The sequence below is a fragment of the Gossypium raimondii genome, chromosome 1, assembly GCF_025698545.1.
Source record: "Gossypium raimondii isolate GPD5lz chromosome 1, ASM2569854v1, whole genome shotgun sequence".
Taxonomy (NCBI): Eukaryota; Viridiplantae; Streptophyta; class Magnoliopsida; order Malvales; family Malvaceae; genus Gossypium; species Gossypium raimondii.
This window is the reverse complement of record NC_068565.1, coordinates 14,812,987-14,829,397: the sequence shown is the minus strand read 5'-3', so window position 1 is coordinate 14,829,397 and position 16,411 is coordinate 14,812,987. Positions and strand designations below refer to the sequence as shown.

At 36.5% G+C, this 16,411-nt stretch overlaps 3 protein-coding genes and 1 pseudogene across 4 annotated transcripts; 3 read left to right on the top strand and 1 right to left on the bottom strand.

The window, feature by feature from the left end:
- The first annotated feature begins 1,062 nt into the window (after positions 1 to 1,062).
- On the top strand, positions 1,063 to 4,551 carry LOC105783801 (uncharacterized). Its single transcript, XM_012609456.2, has 7 exons — positions 1,063 to 1,506; positions 1,602 to 1,703; positions 2,291 to 2,371; positions 2,665 to 2,796; positions 3,444 to 3,662; positions 3,820 to 3,912; positions 4,152 to 4,551. The coding sequence occupies exons 1-7, from the start codon at positions 1,285 to 1,287 to the stop codon at positions 4,311 to 4,313; spliced, it is 1,011 nt and encodes a 336-aa protein (XP_012464910.1). The 5' UTR covers positions 1,063 to 1,284; the 3' UTR covers positions 4,314 to 4,551.
- Positions 4,499 to 11,089, bottom strand: LOC105783782 (pentatricopeptide repeat-containing protein At1g76280). 2 transcript variants are annotated; one of them, XM_012609426.2, is made up of 13 exons: positions 10,854 to 11,089; positions 10,666 to 10,723; positions 10,336 to 10,529; positions 10,029 to 10,136; positions 9,522 to 9,704; positions 8,797 to 9,282; positions 8,498 to 8,593; positions 8,230 to 8,403; positions 7,416 to 7,643; positions 7,188 to 7,331; positions 6,900 to 7,088; positions 6,194 to 6,313; positions 4,499 to 5,429 (listed from the first exon to the last, which is right to left on the bottom strand). In XM_012609426.2, the coding sequence occupies exons 1-13, from the start codon at positions 10,917 to 10,919 to the stop codon at positions 5,022 to 5,024; spliced, it is 2,454 nt and encodes an 817-aa protein (XP_012464880.1). In that variant the 5' UTR covers positions 10,920 to 11,089; the 3' UTR covers positions 4,499 to 5,021. The 2 variants fall into 2 exon arrangements, with proteins under 2 accessions (XP_012464880.1, XP_012464888.1); XM_012609434.2 differs by lacking the exon at positions 10,854 to 11,089 and having other exon boundaries at positions 10,452 to 10,529; positions 10,666 to 10,724.
- A 692-nt stretch (positions 11,090 to 11,781) lies between these two features.
- On the top strand, positions 11,782 to 13,128 carry LOC105786805 (vinorine synthase-like; annotated as a pseudogene).
- Positions 13,129 to 13,767: 639 nt separating this feature from the next.
- On the top strand, positions 13,768 to 15,219 carry LOC105787228 (stemmadenine O-acetyltransferase). The gene has a single exon (XM_012613646.2). The coding sequence runs from the start codon at positions 13,768 to 13,770 to the stop codon at positions 15,139 to 15,141; it is 1,374 nt and encodes a 457-aa protein (XP_012469100.1). The 3' UTR covers positions 15,142 to 15,219.
- The last annotated feature ends 1,192 nt before the right edge of the window (positions 15,220 to 16,411 follow it).

Below are 16,411 nucleotides of genomic sequence, written 5' to 3'. Positions count from 1 at the left end.
ATTTAAAATTTTCTTTTAAAAAATGAAATTGAATGGAAAAAGAAATTTAATATGGAGTTTAGAGATTTTTCAAGGAAATTGTGAGGATTTTGGAAGGAATTCGAGAGTTTAAGAGAATTTTGGAAGGAAATTGAGAGAATTTTGAAGGACTTTGAGAGAATTTTTGAATGAAATTGAGATAGGATTTGTTTGTGAAAAATAAGAGGTAGGGGGTTTTATAGTTAAAAAATTCGACTGTTAGGGGCCAACGGTCAAATTTTTGACCGTTGAAATCTTGTTCATGCAGGTGTCATCAGCGTCCACGTCGGTAGCGACCTGGCGGCGTGGAAGGAAATCGCTTCCTCAAGGACGCGATTTCCTTCCACGTCGGCAGGTCACGCTGACGTGGACGCGATGACCGATCACGTTCCCCGACATCGCGCTGATGTGGACGCGATTTCGGAGAAAATGGCCCATTCTGGTAAATAATTAAAAAACCGGCCTATTTCGGTAAATTAAAAAAAAAGGCTTTTTTTAGGGTTTTGCCCTGTAATAATAACTCAATTAAATGCTTTTTTTTAGCATAGCATAGCATAGAAATATAAATAAATATAGTACAAATGACAAAGGGTTAAAGCAGCTAGTACCTAATATAATCTAAATATTAATGATGATGTTTTACTAAAATATTTGTTTTTTAGTTACTGAAAAATTGATTTAATTATTTTCTATAAAAAAGTTCAAATATATTTAATTTTGAAATTATATTTTCCCGAGCCACTCATTTAGTCATTTACTTTTTATTTAGGGTAATTATAAAATAGTCACTTTTATTTGTCTTAAATTACATTTTAGTCAATTATATTTGAAATGTAATATGAGGTAAATAAATGTGACTATTTTTCTAGTTTAGCCTTTTATTTATGGATAATGTTTACTCATTTGGTTTACACCTGTGCTTAACCAAAACAGATCTCAATAGCTGAATAAACCCGAGACCCAACCCGAACGACGAACCCGCTCCATTATAGGTAATCCTGTAGGTGCTAGTCCACGCTCTTCTGGTGAATGATATGAAACATAAACCTGCTGCAAGTTCCAATTTCACACCAACCAACAAACCCTCATCTTTCGGAACTGCCAAAATACTCACCACTTTCACTTCCTCTTTACTTCATACCCCCTGCTAATGTCTACACTATAAAAATACCACTATTAAACTTCATTTTTATTGGTTGTTTTGTTGAAAGCAAAATACCAAAGTGAATAGAAGAAATAAAGCTGTGAGGGAGAGCTAAGCTAAAGATGAATTCCTTGACCCTGAAACCCTCTTCTTTTGTATTGCAATCTTCTTTCACCGTCTTCTCTTCCTACGATAAATCTAAACAATCCTTTCCTTCGGTTCGCTTCCCAACTAATATTAAAAGCAACACAAGATTGGGTTTGAGAATTAAAGCTTATGATTCTTCCAAAAGCGATGATGCCTCTAAGCCCAACGGTGATTCCAAGCCTCCCAATGGCACTCTGGTATCTCTCTCTCTTTTATGGGGTTTTTCTTGGATGGGTGTTTTATGCATGTCGTTTTAAGTGTCCCCCTTTTTTCTCTTTCCTCTTTTATAAAGAAAAATCAGCAGCCTAAGGCCAGGCGAGATATTCTGTTGGAGTATGTGAAAAATGTGCAGCCGGAGTTCATGGAATTGTTCGTGAAACGAGCCCCTCAACAGGTTTGATTTTTCTTTTTGCTAAGGATTCTAGTTTCTTAGGCCCTGGAAATGAAATGAAACTGAAAGTTCAAATGTTACTTTTTTTGGTCTAATTGTGCTCTCAGTACTTGTACCTTGCGCTCTTCTCAGATTTGAAATTTAGCCCCTCTACTTTTAATCCCATGAATTTAGTACCTCTACTCTTTTGATTTAATATAATTGAAGTCAAATTGATAAAACCCTTAAAGGACTTCCTTTTAAGTTTAAAAAATTGCCAAATAAGCATAAAAAATTTATATATGGGGTTGCAATGTTTCAAATTCTGAATCAAGGGTAGTAAGATTCTTCAGCTAAAGTCTAATACTTTTTTTCCTTACATGGCTTTTCCCCGTTTTAAATTGGCCTTGTGAGCAAATTCTTTTATTTTAAATATACCATATAATCCAATTTAATGGAAGTTCTTTGACGATATTATCAATTAGAATTCAGTTGTTAAATAAAAAATAGTAAAGGGACTAGATCTTTTGAATTAAAAGTAGTGGTCTAAATTTCAAATGTGTGAAGAGTACAAGGATTGGGAGCATAATTAGACTTACTTTTTTGTCCAGGTTGTTGAGGCTATGCGGCAAACGGTGACAAACATGATTGGAACACTGCCCCCGCAATTCTTTGCTGTGACAGTCACCACTGTAAGCATATTGTAACAAGACATGTTCTCTGTTTTGATTTTGACTATGTTTATCAGTGTTATTGAACTATAAGCATGTTGGTTTAGACAATCATCGGGATCTCTTCAGTTTCACTTTTAGGTTGCTGAAAATCTTGCACAACTAATGTATGGTGTTATGGTTACCGGATATATGTAAGAATGCATTGCACAATATATGTTCTTTGTGGATATTTTGATTATATTTATTAGTGTTATTGAAATTTATTATTGTTGGTTTAGACAATCATTTGGATTTCTTTGATTTCCCTTTAGGTTGCTGAAAATCTTGCACAACTTATGTACAGTGTTATGATGACTGGATATATGTTTAAGAATGCACAGTATCGATTGGAATTGCAACAAAGTTTAGAGCAGGCTGCTCTTCCTGAGGTGCAAGAGAAAAAGGTATGTGTTTTTCCTCTTTTGCATCTTGATAGAAACCAAGATGCTAGCTGTTATCTCGAGGCTGCTGCTATTACTTTGCCACTGAATCCATACCCCAAAAGTATTGGTTCTCGGTTCTCCCATCACATCATCTCCGTGGTGGTTTGTTCTGGAACCATGTATAATGGCCTGTTCTGACAGGGAGAAATCTCACATTGATAGATATGAGAAACAAAACATAGATAGGTGGCATAGCATGATGTATTTCAATTTAGTGATATAACTGCATGGATCAGTGGTTTTTATACAGAACATACCTGTTTTGATTAATATCTATTCTTTAAGTCGTTGAATCCTATCAAGTTATCTGTGCTGTGTTTTACTCCTGAGAGATAATTTGTCCAGTTTGATTTTACTGTAACTTAGGTATAGTTTGTCTGAAGTGGCGAACAATGCAAAACTTGTAATTTTTTGTGTGTGTATTTCTTGTTTAAAAGTTTGGTGACAATTACTGATTGATTTCTTCAATTTCTTGCACACTGCTCTTTATTTAATTTTCACCATGTTGACTGAACTGCTTAATGGCAATGTCATCTATATCGATAAACTCTTAAATTCTTAATTGTCCAAATATTTTTCAATGGTGCTAAAGGGTTTCATCTTTACAGGATGTTCCAGATTATGCACCTGGTACTCAAAAGAATGTGTCTGGTGAAGTTATTAGGTGGAATAATGTTTCTGGCCCGGAGAAAATAGATGCTAAAAAGTACATTGAATTACTTGAAGCAGAGATCGAGGAACTAAATCGTCAAGTTGGCAGAAATTCTGCAAATGGTCCAAATGAACTGTTAGAATATCTCAAGTCTCTTGAGCCACAAAATTTGAAGGTAAATAAAGCTATTTATAATTTGATTGCTTTGGTTTTAGTTAACAGTTGATTCTATAGTTCGTTTGCATCTTGATTATGGCTAGAACTTAATGAATACTTGTTGCATTACATAAGATTTATCTACATATTTTTAACTCTAGTTGCATGCTCTGTAGGAGTTGACAAGTAGTGCCGGGGAGGATGTCGTGTTTGCAATGAATACGTTCATCAAGCGTCTTTTAGCTGTTTCGGATCCTGACCAAATGAAGGTTACCATTATATTCCTTTAAATAGTCTTGGCATTATGGATTAAATTTTCATTCATATGAGGAAACCAGTTACCATTCATCTTCTTGCGCTTTGTTTTGGAGAATGAGAATCCGAGTCCCACCTTTTGATTCAGGAGATACATGCACCTTGTGAAAAAATGTGTAATCCTTGCATACTACAATTTCAGTTACTATTTGAAAGAGACATCCTTTTAACTTTACCACGATTTGTATTACAGAAAAGTGTAACTGAGACGAGTGCACCGGAACTAGCCAAGCTTCTTTATTGGCTCATGGTGGTTGGATACAGCCTTCGGAACATTGAAGTTCGATTTGACATGGAAAGGGTACTTGGCACTCCTCCAAAACTTGCCGAGTTGCCTCCAGGTGAAAATATTTAGGTGCTGGTGGGCAACTGCAAATATACTCAATAGCAAATTTGGATCACATTAACCTGCTATTATTTATGTGGAGAAGCAGAGGGTTCATTCAGAGTGATTTACTGCTGTAGAAAACGTGGAAATTTTGCGCTTGCCTTACATTTTTGGCTTCTATAGTAGCTTTAAAACTTATTATGAAACAAGTCTTTTCAACAGTAACTCTAACCTTTAAATACAACTGAATTTGGTTTTCGTCCAACATGGAAAAAATTTAAATGCTCATCTATTACAAGTCAATATCAATTTCCTTATCGACATCTCTGTTTGGATGCTAATCACCACGGTTTCTATTTAAGTCAAATCTTTAATTTTTCTTTATCCCATAGCTACCATTGGGAACATTAGATAAAACCCTGGAATGGTTTTTATGGTCCGCGTGCAATTTACCTTGCACGATGTTCCCCTGCTCCAAATCATTCCAGGGACTCGCAGTCTGCCCCCCAAATCATGGCCTGCAAAGTTGTGAAGAATCAGGCTTATCATCTCGTATTTGAAGCAACCATATTTGAAATCCGGTTGGGTATTGACGGCGCCCTTCTCTTGTTATGGCTGTTTACATGTTCTACCAAGCAGGAGCTCCATTTTATACTCTGCAAAACTGTCACAAACCATTCAAGGAAATCTGCATAGCTCATTTCATAAGCTCTAGGGTATTTTAGCTGGAAACGCCTATAAAACAGTTCTAGTTGAATCATAATTAGTTGACAATCTTGTAGTCCATTGACTTTGATTCGGTGACCAAGAAACTGGAAACCCAAGAATAGCACACCATCGTAAGTTCAAAAGAGCCGCAGCTAGATGCTCATCATAATCCTTAAAGACTTGGAGTATCTTTGACTCAGCTTGTAAGTCCTCAGAACTCACAAAATCTTTCTCAAATTCTATCTTCTTTTCTTCCAGTGTCATGTCTTCATACGAGATCATCCACATACTCAAAACCTGCAATGCTTCCATGGCAGTGTTATGAAAACCACCATCAACATATGCAGAGAATACATAATTGCAGGTTACAGGGTCAGGCTGGACTTTGTCTTGGTGCATCCGCTCAATAATAAATTCAATTATGTCGATCCTTACCTGACATTCATCCATGAAAATCCAGAATCAGTGTCAAGAACTTATACAGCAGCAGAAGCACATCACCAGACTAATAATGTCCAGTAACTACATTTGTCAACCTTGTTCTCTGCACACAATATTGTTACAAATAAAGAAAGAAATAGAAACTTTAGCAAAGGAATCCTAGGTACAGTACACTTTCAACAGTCTTACAGCAATAATGGCATGTTCTTAATTCTTTACAGAAAAAACATGTAAGTTCCTCTAGTAGGGGATTTTTCTGACACCTTAGAGATGCAGCAGGCAATATCAGATAAGAGAATGAATTCTTACATTATAACATAAACAATTTTCACGGTGTTAGTATTAGAATGTGGCAAGACATCCTACAGAAGCCAGCAAGCCAACTATGAGTTGGAGTACCTTTGATGACGCAAAAACTCACATTTTGAGTATTCTCACCTATAAAATGTATTTATGAATAGCATCTAGTGGGAAACCAGTAAAATCCGACAGGAATACCCAAGATAAAACCCTATCTAACGACAGGAGATTGCTCGGACATGCAGATGCTTACTAAGGCATCCTCAAGAAAAGGATGTAGAATCCCTTTCTCTCAATCAGTTCAGATGACGACAGAGACATGCATAGGCAGAAAATGGAGAGAACGGTAAATTCAGTTGCAAAACTTTATGTAGGTTACTTTTTCCAATAGCATGCATTTGCAGAAGAAGTAAGGCCATATGCCCCAAGTGAAGGAGAGAGAGAGAGTGGAAAGATACCTTTTCACTTGCTTTTTTAAGGATGGTATTATACATTAATACATCCAATTGATGACCTTCTAAACTTGCCTGATCCACAAGACTTAATGCTTCATCAAAATTTTCATATTCCAGCAATATCTTCATAAAATGAACTCAAGTGTTAGAAAATGAATTTACCAACTGTATAATAAGTACAAACTAAATGCTTCCCTCTGTTACTCACAAAGAGGCATTCACAGTACGGGACCTACAGGTGCAAACAAAATCTTTTGCTTTAGATGGATGCACATTCTAAGCAAATCCATTTCATACGTACTATGGTTACAATATGCAGGACAGCTAAGAGAAGTTTATTAGTGAAGACTAAAAGATCAAAATTACATTTTAAGGATAGGGATCTGAACATTTAACTTAAAGCGTAATATCAAATGCACCATAGCATAATGATGCCAAGTTCTCTATTTTTGTACTTACGGAAGAATATTTTCCAGTATGTATAAGGATTAGAACTTTTTCAAATCCCAAGTTTTCTTGAAGCTCTGGATACTTAAAAATTAATAAAACAAGTTTGGGAGATAAGTTCAGGATAACAGCATGCAAATGAATTAGAGATATTTTGGGAATCCAGAATAAATTCTTATCCATTTCTCTCGATGTGCATACAATGGTGGCAATATTGCCACATAATTAATTTGATAGATGGGATAAGATAAAACAAGAATACCTTCATTAGTGCCGTGTATGTCCTCGTTTCCGGATAAAACCCATGACGCACCATCATGGAAACTAGAGCACAACCAGATTTGAAACATTTTATATAGCTACAACAATCAACCATTATATTGTATGTTGCAGCATTTGGTAGGAAACCAGATGATGTCATTTTTTTAAATATTTGTATCGCCATGTGACTCTGCACATGGAGGGAAAATATAATTTTATGCAAATATTATATATAAAACACAACTGCCAAAATTGCAAACAGTAAAACTACATTGTTAGAAGCACTCACTTCGTTAGCCTCAACAAGTGAATGCAGAACTACATTATACATGGGAGCCCCCAACTTAGTATTAGTATGGCAGAAAAGGTTCTCAGCAACATGTAAGTACTGAAGCAGCTCTATTGTCATCCCCTCAGCTCCAAGTGCTTTTAGCTGAAAATTTTCCAGGCAAGTAACTCATACATAAGATTGGTCATAGTCCATATAAAACAGAAAATACATCGGCAGGAAGTTTACCAAGTTCTTCATTGATAAATGACTATGTTGAACACCATTTTTAGCCATATCCATTTCTATAGCATTTATTCGTTTTCTTGAGTCAACATGTGACAATCTATTCCCCTCTTCATAAGGAGCATTCACATTACCAAACATTGAAAATAATAGCTCATATGTCCTGATATCTGGCTGAAGCTTTAGTTGTCTCATTTTAGCCAATATCCGAAGAGCTCTCTTTGGCTGATCCTGCAAAATCAATGCAACATGAATTTGCACTAAAGGAGATAAATTATGCTTATTCACTGTTTGTTTTGGTTCCTTGGTCCTTGTCTGTGCTGATACCCTCATTTACTGAACATATATAGTTTTATACAATCAAGTGGCTGTTGATCTCATTAATAACTAATATGCTTCTTAAATCTAAAACTTAATGGTTTATCATCCTTGTTGCTATATGTACTTTTTTGTTCTCATTTGCTGCAGGATAGCCAGAGCCAAATAAACAATTTTGCTCCAAACAAGAGCAACAGGAACATACCTTCAGTAAAGGTTTCTGAAGCATGTTAGTAACAGGTGAGGCCTTGAAAGCAAGTTCTAGTATTAAGTGACTGATTGGGAAAAAAGAAAAGAAAAAAGAAGAGAACTGATTGATTAACTTACTCTACCAATATTCCCACATTCTCGGAAATAGAATGGAGGAATAATTACTGTTTTTCTAGTTTCATGAGCAAAAACTTGCTTATGCACTCATGGATGCATAATCAATGAAATTGAAGAGAAAATTTGAACAAGCCAGGGAGAAAACAAACAATTTGGTTTTACGTCCACTTACCATATTATCACAAGCTTCAAGAAAAGCATTAAAAGGATATGGATATGGGCATTCACAAACTTGCTCCAATAGAGCCTCAGCTAAGTCAAGTTCTAATGCCTTACTACATTGTACTGAAAGAGCTGCAAGGGTTGAATCATGAGGCTTCAGATTTCTCTCTTCCATTACTTTTAACTGCACGGAATTGAGGCCAAATGGAAATTTGTTGGTACAACAAGAAATATCACCAAAGCATAACTAGTCATGCAATTAAATAAATACAACCTACCATTTCCATGCCAGCACCAAATCCTCTTCTTTGAATAATGGCTCTCACAAAGCCATCATATGTATGGCTTGATGGCTGCAATCCAAGATTTTGCATCTAGAAAAACATAAAGATCAAAATAAAGTAAGATTTTAACTATTAGGATAGACATATCTCTCAAGTTACTTTAGATATGAAATTTATCTCCCTACAGGATAATTTCAGAAAGAATCATTATCCTAGAATTATGGCCTTCAAATCAGACATTGTTACTATTGCATAGACAAAACCAGAAGTTTGTGTTAGAGCAAAAGTCCTACAAGCATCATCAATTGCTCTGCTAGTCCATAAGCTCGAGCTTGTGCACAAGCGTGTAGTACATCATTGATGGACAACCTCAGAACTTCCATAACAGGCAAGTTCTTATAGTTATTCAGCATGCCAACTGTAGCACTGATTGACTTTGATCTCTCTATGTTGGAGGAATCAATGTCAAATTTGAAGGCAAGAGACTGCTCATTCTCTCCTGATTGAACATTTTGTGATCCTAATTCACTTTTGGATGGTATGGGGATGTCTAATCTTGAAGAATACAACCTTCCTTCATCAGTCCTACTAACAAAATGCTTCCCACTAATGGCCAAAGCCACCATATGTTGCAATGTTTCATATGCAGATTTTAAATCTTTCAATCTTGTAAAGGACCAGATAAACCTTCGAAGAGAAATTATATTTAGACTGTAGTGTTTGATATAGTCCTCCCAAATTTCACGGACTGCAGATAGATCTTGCTGCCAAACTGCAAGCTGAAAGATTAAGGGAACAGCAGAAGCAACCAGATAAGATTACCAATATGATGGATCTGTCTATAAGATGTCAATGCTTTAAATAGATGAATGACGAAACAAACTTTAAGATAGCTAACCACTTATTTCAATATTTTACATAATAGACAAGCTCTGAAGGGGAAGACAGGAAACCTAGTAATATAAACCTACAATAAAAAGAAAAAAAAAAATTCAAGATCAACACTGTTTCTACACACCTTTAGAAGCACTGAATATGTAATTTCATTTTTCCCAACCCTTTGCAGCTCCATCAAATCTAAACATTGATTAGCATGGATTATGCTTTTCATCTTTGCACAAGCTCCTAAGAAACAGTTGTATACGGGAAGAAGAGGATAGGTGCCATGATTCTCCCTAAGGAATTTCATGAACTTGCATGCCTGATGGAAATAAAACAAGAAGAAATGAGAAAACTTGTAATGGAAATTGAGGAAGAGGAACTGTATAAGCATCCATCTACATACATTTTAATGTGATTCAGGACAATAATAACATTAATGACTACACAGAACAACTATAAGTACAACAATGCAGCAATGACAAAAGATTGTTCACAATTACACAAGAGAAAAGGTTGTAGGTTGTTCTAGTTAAGTTAAATGGATCAACACCCAAAGATACACTGAGGTAATACATTTAGAAGATCAGTGTTTAATAGTTAAACAAACAGAACATCTAACAAAACCAGTAGATAAAAGGCATACCTCCTCCAAGTAACCTCCTCTACAAAGAGCTCGGACCATAAGCAAATAGCATGTATTATTCAAGTCAATCTCCTTCTCCTCCATTAATCTCCATGTTTCCATAACGAACTGTACAGGACAGGAAATAAATCACAACTGTTACTGCCAAGTATAACCATTGATGCTATCTTTTCTTCCTTTTCCAGTTTGTCAAATATTATAAATATCCACATTATCTATGTCCTAAGCTTAAATCTAGAGAAGAGAAACACATTGAGGTTTACACAGTTGCATGCAGCTAGCTAAAATTCCACGTTGAACAGCTTACCAAAGGATCCGGTGACCTTGCACAGTAGTTAAGAATGTAAACGAAGTCATTGGCTTTTAAAGACTGGTTTCCGTTACCAAAGTCTAAAAGCAGGCTAGAAGCTCTACTTCTCTCACCTAAGCGAAGGGCATCAACAATTTGCACTTGAATGGACTTTGTTAATGGCTCTCCTCCATATCCCAAAAACACATTACCTGCGTTCACAAGCTTACTTTAAAGATTTCATTCGATATATATGCATACACAGACAAACAAAAGCTTACGCTGCAGCTATCAATTTCTTCAGTTAAATAATAATAATAAAAATAATGGAAGAGTTTGGCTAACGACCATTAATAGTTGCAACACTTCTACATAATTCCAATCTTCTGATAAAATTTCCTCGTCCCTGAAACAGCATTTGATTAGTCAACCAAAAACTTGGAACAATAAACAAACTTTCCATAATTTAGAATAAAAATATATATTGGCAAATAGAAACATCTGATTACTGAAAGAAGAAAAATAAAAAGACTTACACGTTCAAGTTCACCCGATTTGAATCTACATAAGGTGTCTGCGATTGAGCGCAGAGGAATCCTCATTCCCTTTAATGTTACAGTGTTGAATGAAGAATTCAGCTTTTTCAGTGGGTTTTCCCTTTAGGGTTTAAGCATTTTGAAACATACATTAGTAGGATTCATAAGCAGTAAAAACAAAACAATTAATGGCGTTCAATTCAACCTCCTCCCTTCGCTGCTTGGAACACGGAATTAGCTGATTTGCAGATATAGATATATACATCCATACATACATACACCCGCAGGCAGCGGATCGAGATTGTATGGCATTCCACTAATTCCACAATGTGGTCGGCCTTTGAGTCAATATTTGGCCCAATGTAATTGTTTAACAATATGATCCACCTCTTGAGCCCAAAATGTCTGAGCCTAGGCTTAATAAGACCAACGTAGATACCTGACAAATTGGTAGAATCCAAATTAATAAAATTATTAGTTGTGATTTAAAAAATCCAAATTTAAATCCTTTATTGACAAAAGCAAAGCGCCAAATTTTCGTCCGTAAGTAGTAATTCAAATAATAATTATGAGACTGTACATATTAATATATATACCAATTAAAATATCAAAATCCATTTACCAATTTGAAAATTCACTAAGAAACAAATCAGATAAAGCCGGCCAGCCCAAGATTAATGTGATAAAATCTATGTTGGATGTGTCTCAAGCTATGTGGTTTTATCTGTAGATTGCAGCTCACTGTTCATTATCCTTCATAGTTTTAAACAAACCTGCAGTGAAAATCTTAAACAACTGATTGCAAAAAACACAGATAAAAATGATGTCAAATTTTATTCTTGTTCCTCGGAACCCACGCAAACTTACCTTTAAAAAGCTTAGCAAGTTTTCTTGTAAGAGAAACCAGAAGCAAAAAAACACAAAGAACATGGTGGTTGAAATGATGTTTAAAGAAAGTATCAAACCATCTTGCCCAACACCATATCACTTGAGAACCTATAGACTTTCACTTTTGGATCAGCTTATGCCATCAGCTCACGTTCCAATGATCTTCTTTTATAGCCCCATAAATACTGACTCTAACCATATGAATATAGTCGGTGAAAGATTAGAGAGGCTTAAGCAATCTCTATCAGAGACCTTATCTATTTTTTACCCATTTGCAGGAACGATCAAAGATGGTCTTTACATAGATTGCAACGACAATGGAGTTCAGTATGTTGAGGCTAAGGTTAGTTGTTGTCTATCAGAAATTCTTAGCAACCCCGACATCTTAATGATACGGAAATTGCTTCCTTCTAACATTTGCCGATTGGTATCTTCGGATGCTGGAATTCCTGTTGCTATGATTCAAGTAAACATATTGAAATGCGGTGGCATTGTCATTGGCACACAAACCTCGCATAAGATCATTGATGGCCCTACTTCAACTACATTTCTCAAGGCCTGGGCGGCTTCTGCTCGAGGTTCAGGTGAAGTTCCAAGGCCTAGTTTCATTGCACCACTGCTTTTCCCACAGAATAATTTGTTGCCAAGAGATACAATGTTAGCCATATGGCCTTCCTTACTAAAATTTGGCAAGTGTGTTACAAGCAGATTTGTGTTTCATGCTTCAGCCATAGCAACTCTCAAGGCCAAAGCTTCGAGCTCGTCGGTGGTGCCAAATCCGACCAGTGTGGAGTCTGTATCAGCCTTCATATGGATATGTGTTACAACCGCCTCCAGAATAAGATATGGATTCCGAGGGCCGTCTGTTTTGTCTCATATAGTAAATTTGCGTGGGAAAACTGCAACATCATTGCCTGAACATTCAATTGGGAATCTTCTATGGATTGCAACTGCACAGTGTGATGCAGAGGTGAACTTAGAATTGCAGTCATTGGTGGGTCTGCTAAGGAAATCCATAATGGAAACTAGTGGTGAGTTTGTTGAAGAATTACAAGGTGAAAGAGGTTTCCAAAAGGTTCTCAAGTGTCTCACAGAGTAAGGGGAAGTTCACTCTAATGGAGGAGCCGATTATGTTGCATTTAGCAGCATGTGTAAAGTAGGTATATATGAAGCTGAATTTGGATGGGGAAAGCCCATGTGGGTGAGTCCTGGTGGCATAGATGGATTAGTGTTTCAGAATTTGGTGTTTTTGATTGAAACAAGAAATGGTGATGGAATAGAAGCATTGGTGACCTTGGATGAACAAGACATGGCAGTATTACAAAGTCAAACAGAAATACTCTCATTTGCTGCCCTGGATCCAAGTCCTTTTCAACCTCAGTATTAAGCTTATGCTTGCTTGTCCTGGTAAATTATTTTTGTTTTTAGATTCTGCTAGAAAAGGCCTTGGTTTTTTTTTTTTAGGCAAACGAGACGACAAATGTAAGAATAGACCAAATTTTGTTTCTACATTTTTACAACTTGTATACAATGAAGGATAATTTTATTTAAATATAATTAAATAATAATTATAACTATTATAAATAAATATTAAATAAAATTATTAATACTTATTTATAAATCCTCTAAAATTTTGATTAATTTAATTGAGATGTATCATGTTATTATTCATCAGCACATAAAGATTTATCAAATATTATTACATAATAAAATATTTAAGTGTCTATCAAGGAAAAAAGGAAATGCAATTCACTCTTGAAAGACGAGAAAATCTACTGGTAATCAATTGCATTTAAAGTGCCTTGACTGTGTAAAATTTTTTAACCAAAAAATGCACAAAGAAGGAAAACTATCCTTGGTTATTTATTTAATTCACGATCTGGGTTAAAGATTTTGTAAGGAATACATCGAATGCTAACGGAAGCAAAAACAGCATGCCAATATAAAAAGAATCGTAACATACGATCATATAGATATAAGTTTGTGTTAGAAGTTACAGAGTACTTACTTTTAACAGCCTGAGAAAATGGTTATGGTGGTCGAAATAGTTTCCAAAGAGTTTATCAAACCCACTTCTCCAACACCCCATCATCTTAGAACACACTTGCTTTCCTTTTTGGATCAGTTCCTTCCTTCAATTTATGTCCCTATGGTCCTCTTTTATATGGACCAAGAAAGAAGCATTCCAGCAGCTACATCCAACTCCAGGAGGTCACAATTGCTTAAGGAATCTCTATCAGAAACCTTAACTCTCTTTTATCCCTTGGCTGGAAGGATCAAGGACCATCTTTCCATCGATTGTAATGATGAGGGAGCTTACTACGTAGAGGCTAGAGTTAATCATCCACTTCGTGAATTTCTCAACCACACTGATTCATCTTATGTTTCTCAACTCCTCCCTGCTGAAGCTACTTGGACAGCGACGACTGCAGGGGGTTATATAGCCATGATACAAGTCACCACCTTTGCATGCGGTGGCATTAGTCTTGGCGCATTTCTCTCCCACATAATCTTTGATGGACCTGCCGCTACAACGTTTATCAGCAGTTGGGCTGCACTGACTCGCAAATGTGGTGAAGAAGCTGGATCTGCAAATTTTGACGCCTCTTTTGTCTTCCCACAGAGCGTGGCATACCCCAGGGAGGCAACCCTTTCAGCCCTGTTTAGCCCATTTCTCAAAAAAGGAATATGTAGGTCAATGAGAATTGTTTTTGATGCCTCAGCAATAGATTTATTAAAGGTCAAAACAGCAAGTTCAAGTGTACGGGATCCAACACGAGTTGAGGTTGTCTCAGCCCTCCTCTGCAAGTGTATCATGGCTACTTTTAAAGCAAAATCCGGCATCCAGAAGTCAACTCTTATAACCCATGCAGTGAATCTTCGTCAAAGGGCAGTACCACAATTCTCAAAACATTCAATGGGAAACTTCCTATGCATGGCAGCTGCACTAGTGAGAGCAAACGAAACAGGGTTGGATAACTTGGTTTGCCATCTAAGGAAAGCAATAAGAAAAGCTGACGGTAATTTTGTTACTGCTCTACAAGGAGATGGTGGATGGCTTAAATTTAGTGAGTACATAAAAGAGATAGGTAAGGAATGGAATGGTGAAGCTGGTGAGATTGATTTCATTGGGTTTACTAGTTGGTGCAACTTTGGTCTGTATGAGATTGATTTTGGGTGGGGAAAGCCAACGTGGGTTACCTGCACTGCTTCCACCAAATCAGAAGCTGTGTTCATGAATCCAATTGTTCTGATGGATACAAAGATGGGAAATGGAATTGAAGCATGGGTGTTCTTGGAGGAGCAGCACATGGTTATGCTAGAGCAGAACCAAGAGCTCCTTGCGTTTGGCAACTCAGAACGGAGTCCATTGAGTTTGAAAGTGGATTACTCTGTTTGAGATGACTGAAAGAAATAAAATCTGATCAGTATATAAAAAATCAAGCTTTTCGTTTTCCCCTCATCAGTTTTTGTCAAAATGAATATATTATATATCCAGGGGACTTGACCGCTAAAATTTAAGTTTAGTCCCTTTACTTTTCTCAAAAATAAAAATAAAATGTTTAATCCTTTTATAAATTTTAATGCGAAGTATAAGAATGTTGACTGTTGTATTTTGATAATTTAATTAAATATTTTAATTCTTCAACATTAATTGCTATTTGAATTTTGACGGATTGTTGACGTGGATTTCCTGGTTTTTCCAACTATTTTTCTCAATATTCCTCGTTTGGTAAGTATTTTTTTCTTTTACATCGTTTTCAAAACTACCCATTTGTTCATATTGGAGAAACTGTTCTACACTTTGAAGAGTTTGGACTTCTGGCATTGGTGGCAATGGATTTAGTTTTGGAGAGCCAAGCTTTTGATATGGAGAAGATGGATCTCCCAGCTTGCTACCTCCATTGCTAGAGAGGATAACTCGTTCCGGGTCGACTGTATAGTTTACAAGTGCTCCTAAGTAAAGAAACTCCGAGCTGCGGTTGGTTGAGACATAGCCTGGCGGTTGTTGCGCTGGTGCCTTTCGGGATGCATCTGAGGGAGGAATGTTGGTAGGGAATAAGCGCAAGGAGTATGAAAGGGAAGCTTTATCGTCCGAGTTGGAAGTGTTGTGGTGGTGGTTACGATGGCGGAAGAAGACGATGAGGGCGACGAGAGAGAGGATGAAGGCGGCCGCAAAGAGGACGGAGGAGAGGGAGATGAGGGTACGAGCAGGGAGGATATGTGGGTGAGTCCTGGTGGCATAGATAGATTAGTGTTTCAGAATTTGGTGTTTTTGATTGAAACAAGGAATGGTGATGGAATGGCAATACTACAAAGTCAAACAGAAATACGCTCATTTGCTGCCCTGGATCCAAGTCCTTTTCAACCTCAGTATTAATCTTCTTCTTGTTTGTCCTGCTAACTTATTTTTGTTTTTAAATTCTGTTAGAAGAGGCCTTTTCCTTTAGGCAAACGAGACGACAAATGTAACAATAGACCAAATTTTGTTTCTACACTTCAAGAAAATGCAATTCACTCTGGAAAGACCAGAAAATCTACTGCTAATTAATTGCACTTACAGTGCCTTGACGGTGTCAAAGTTTTTAACCAAATAATGCACAAAGAAGGAAAAGTATCCTTTATTTATTTAATTCACGATACGATCTGGGAGTGCTACTATGATATTT

Excerpts from the sequence above, each read along its gene's own strand:
- LOC105783801 (XM_012609456.2), top strand. The coding sequence starts at position 1,285 with ATGAATTCCTTGACCCTGAAACCCTCTTCTTTTGTATTGCAATCTTCT. Across the intron at positions 2,372-2,664 it reads TTGCTGTGACAGTCACCACT|GTTGCTGAAAATCTTGCACA; the intron begins GTAAGCATATTG and ends ATTTCCCTTTAG. Across the intron at positions 3,663-3,819 it reads TTGAGCCACAAAATTTGAAG|GAGTTGACAAGTAGTGCCGG; the intron begins GTAAATAAAGCT and ends CATGCTCTGTAG.
- LOC105783782 (XM_012609426.2), bottom strand. The coding sequence starts at position 10,919 with ATGAGGATTCCTCTGCGCTCAATCGCAGACACCTTATGTAGATTCAAA. Across the intron at positions 9,705-10,028 it reads GAGGAGGTTACTTGGAGGAG|GCATGCAAGTTCATGAAATT; the intron begins GTATGCCTTTTA and ends TATTTCCATCAG. Across the intron at positions 8,594-8,796 it reads CAGAGCAATTGATGATGCTT|ATGCAAAATCTTGGATTGCA; the intron begins GTAGGACTTTTG and ends ATGTTTTTCTAG.
- LOC105787228 (XM_012613646.2), top strand. The coding sequence starts at position 13,768 with ATGGTTATGGTGGTCGAAATAGTTTCCAAAGAGTTTATCAAACCCACT.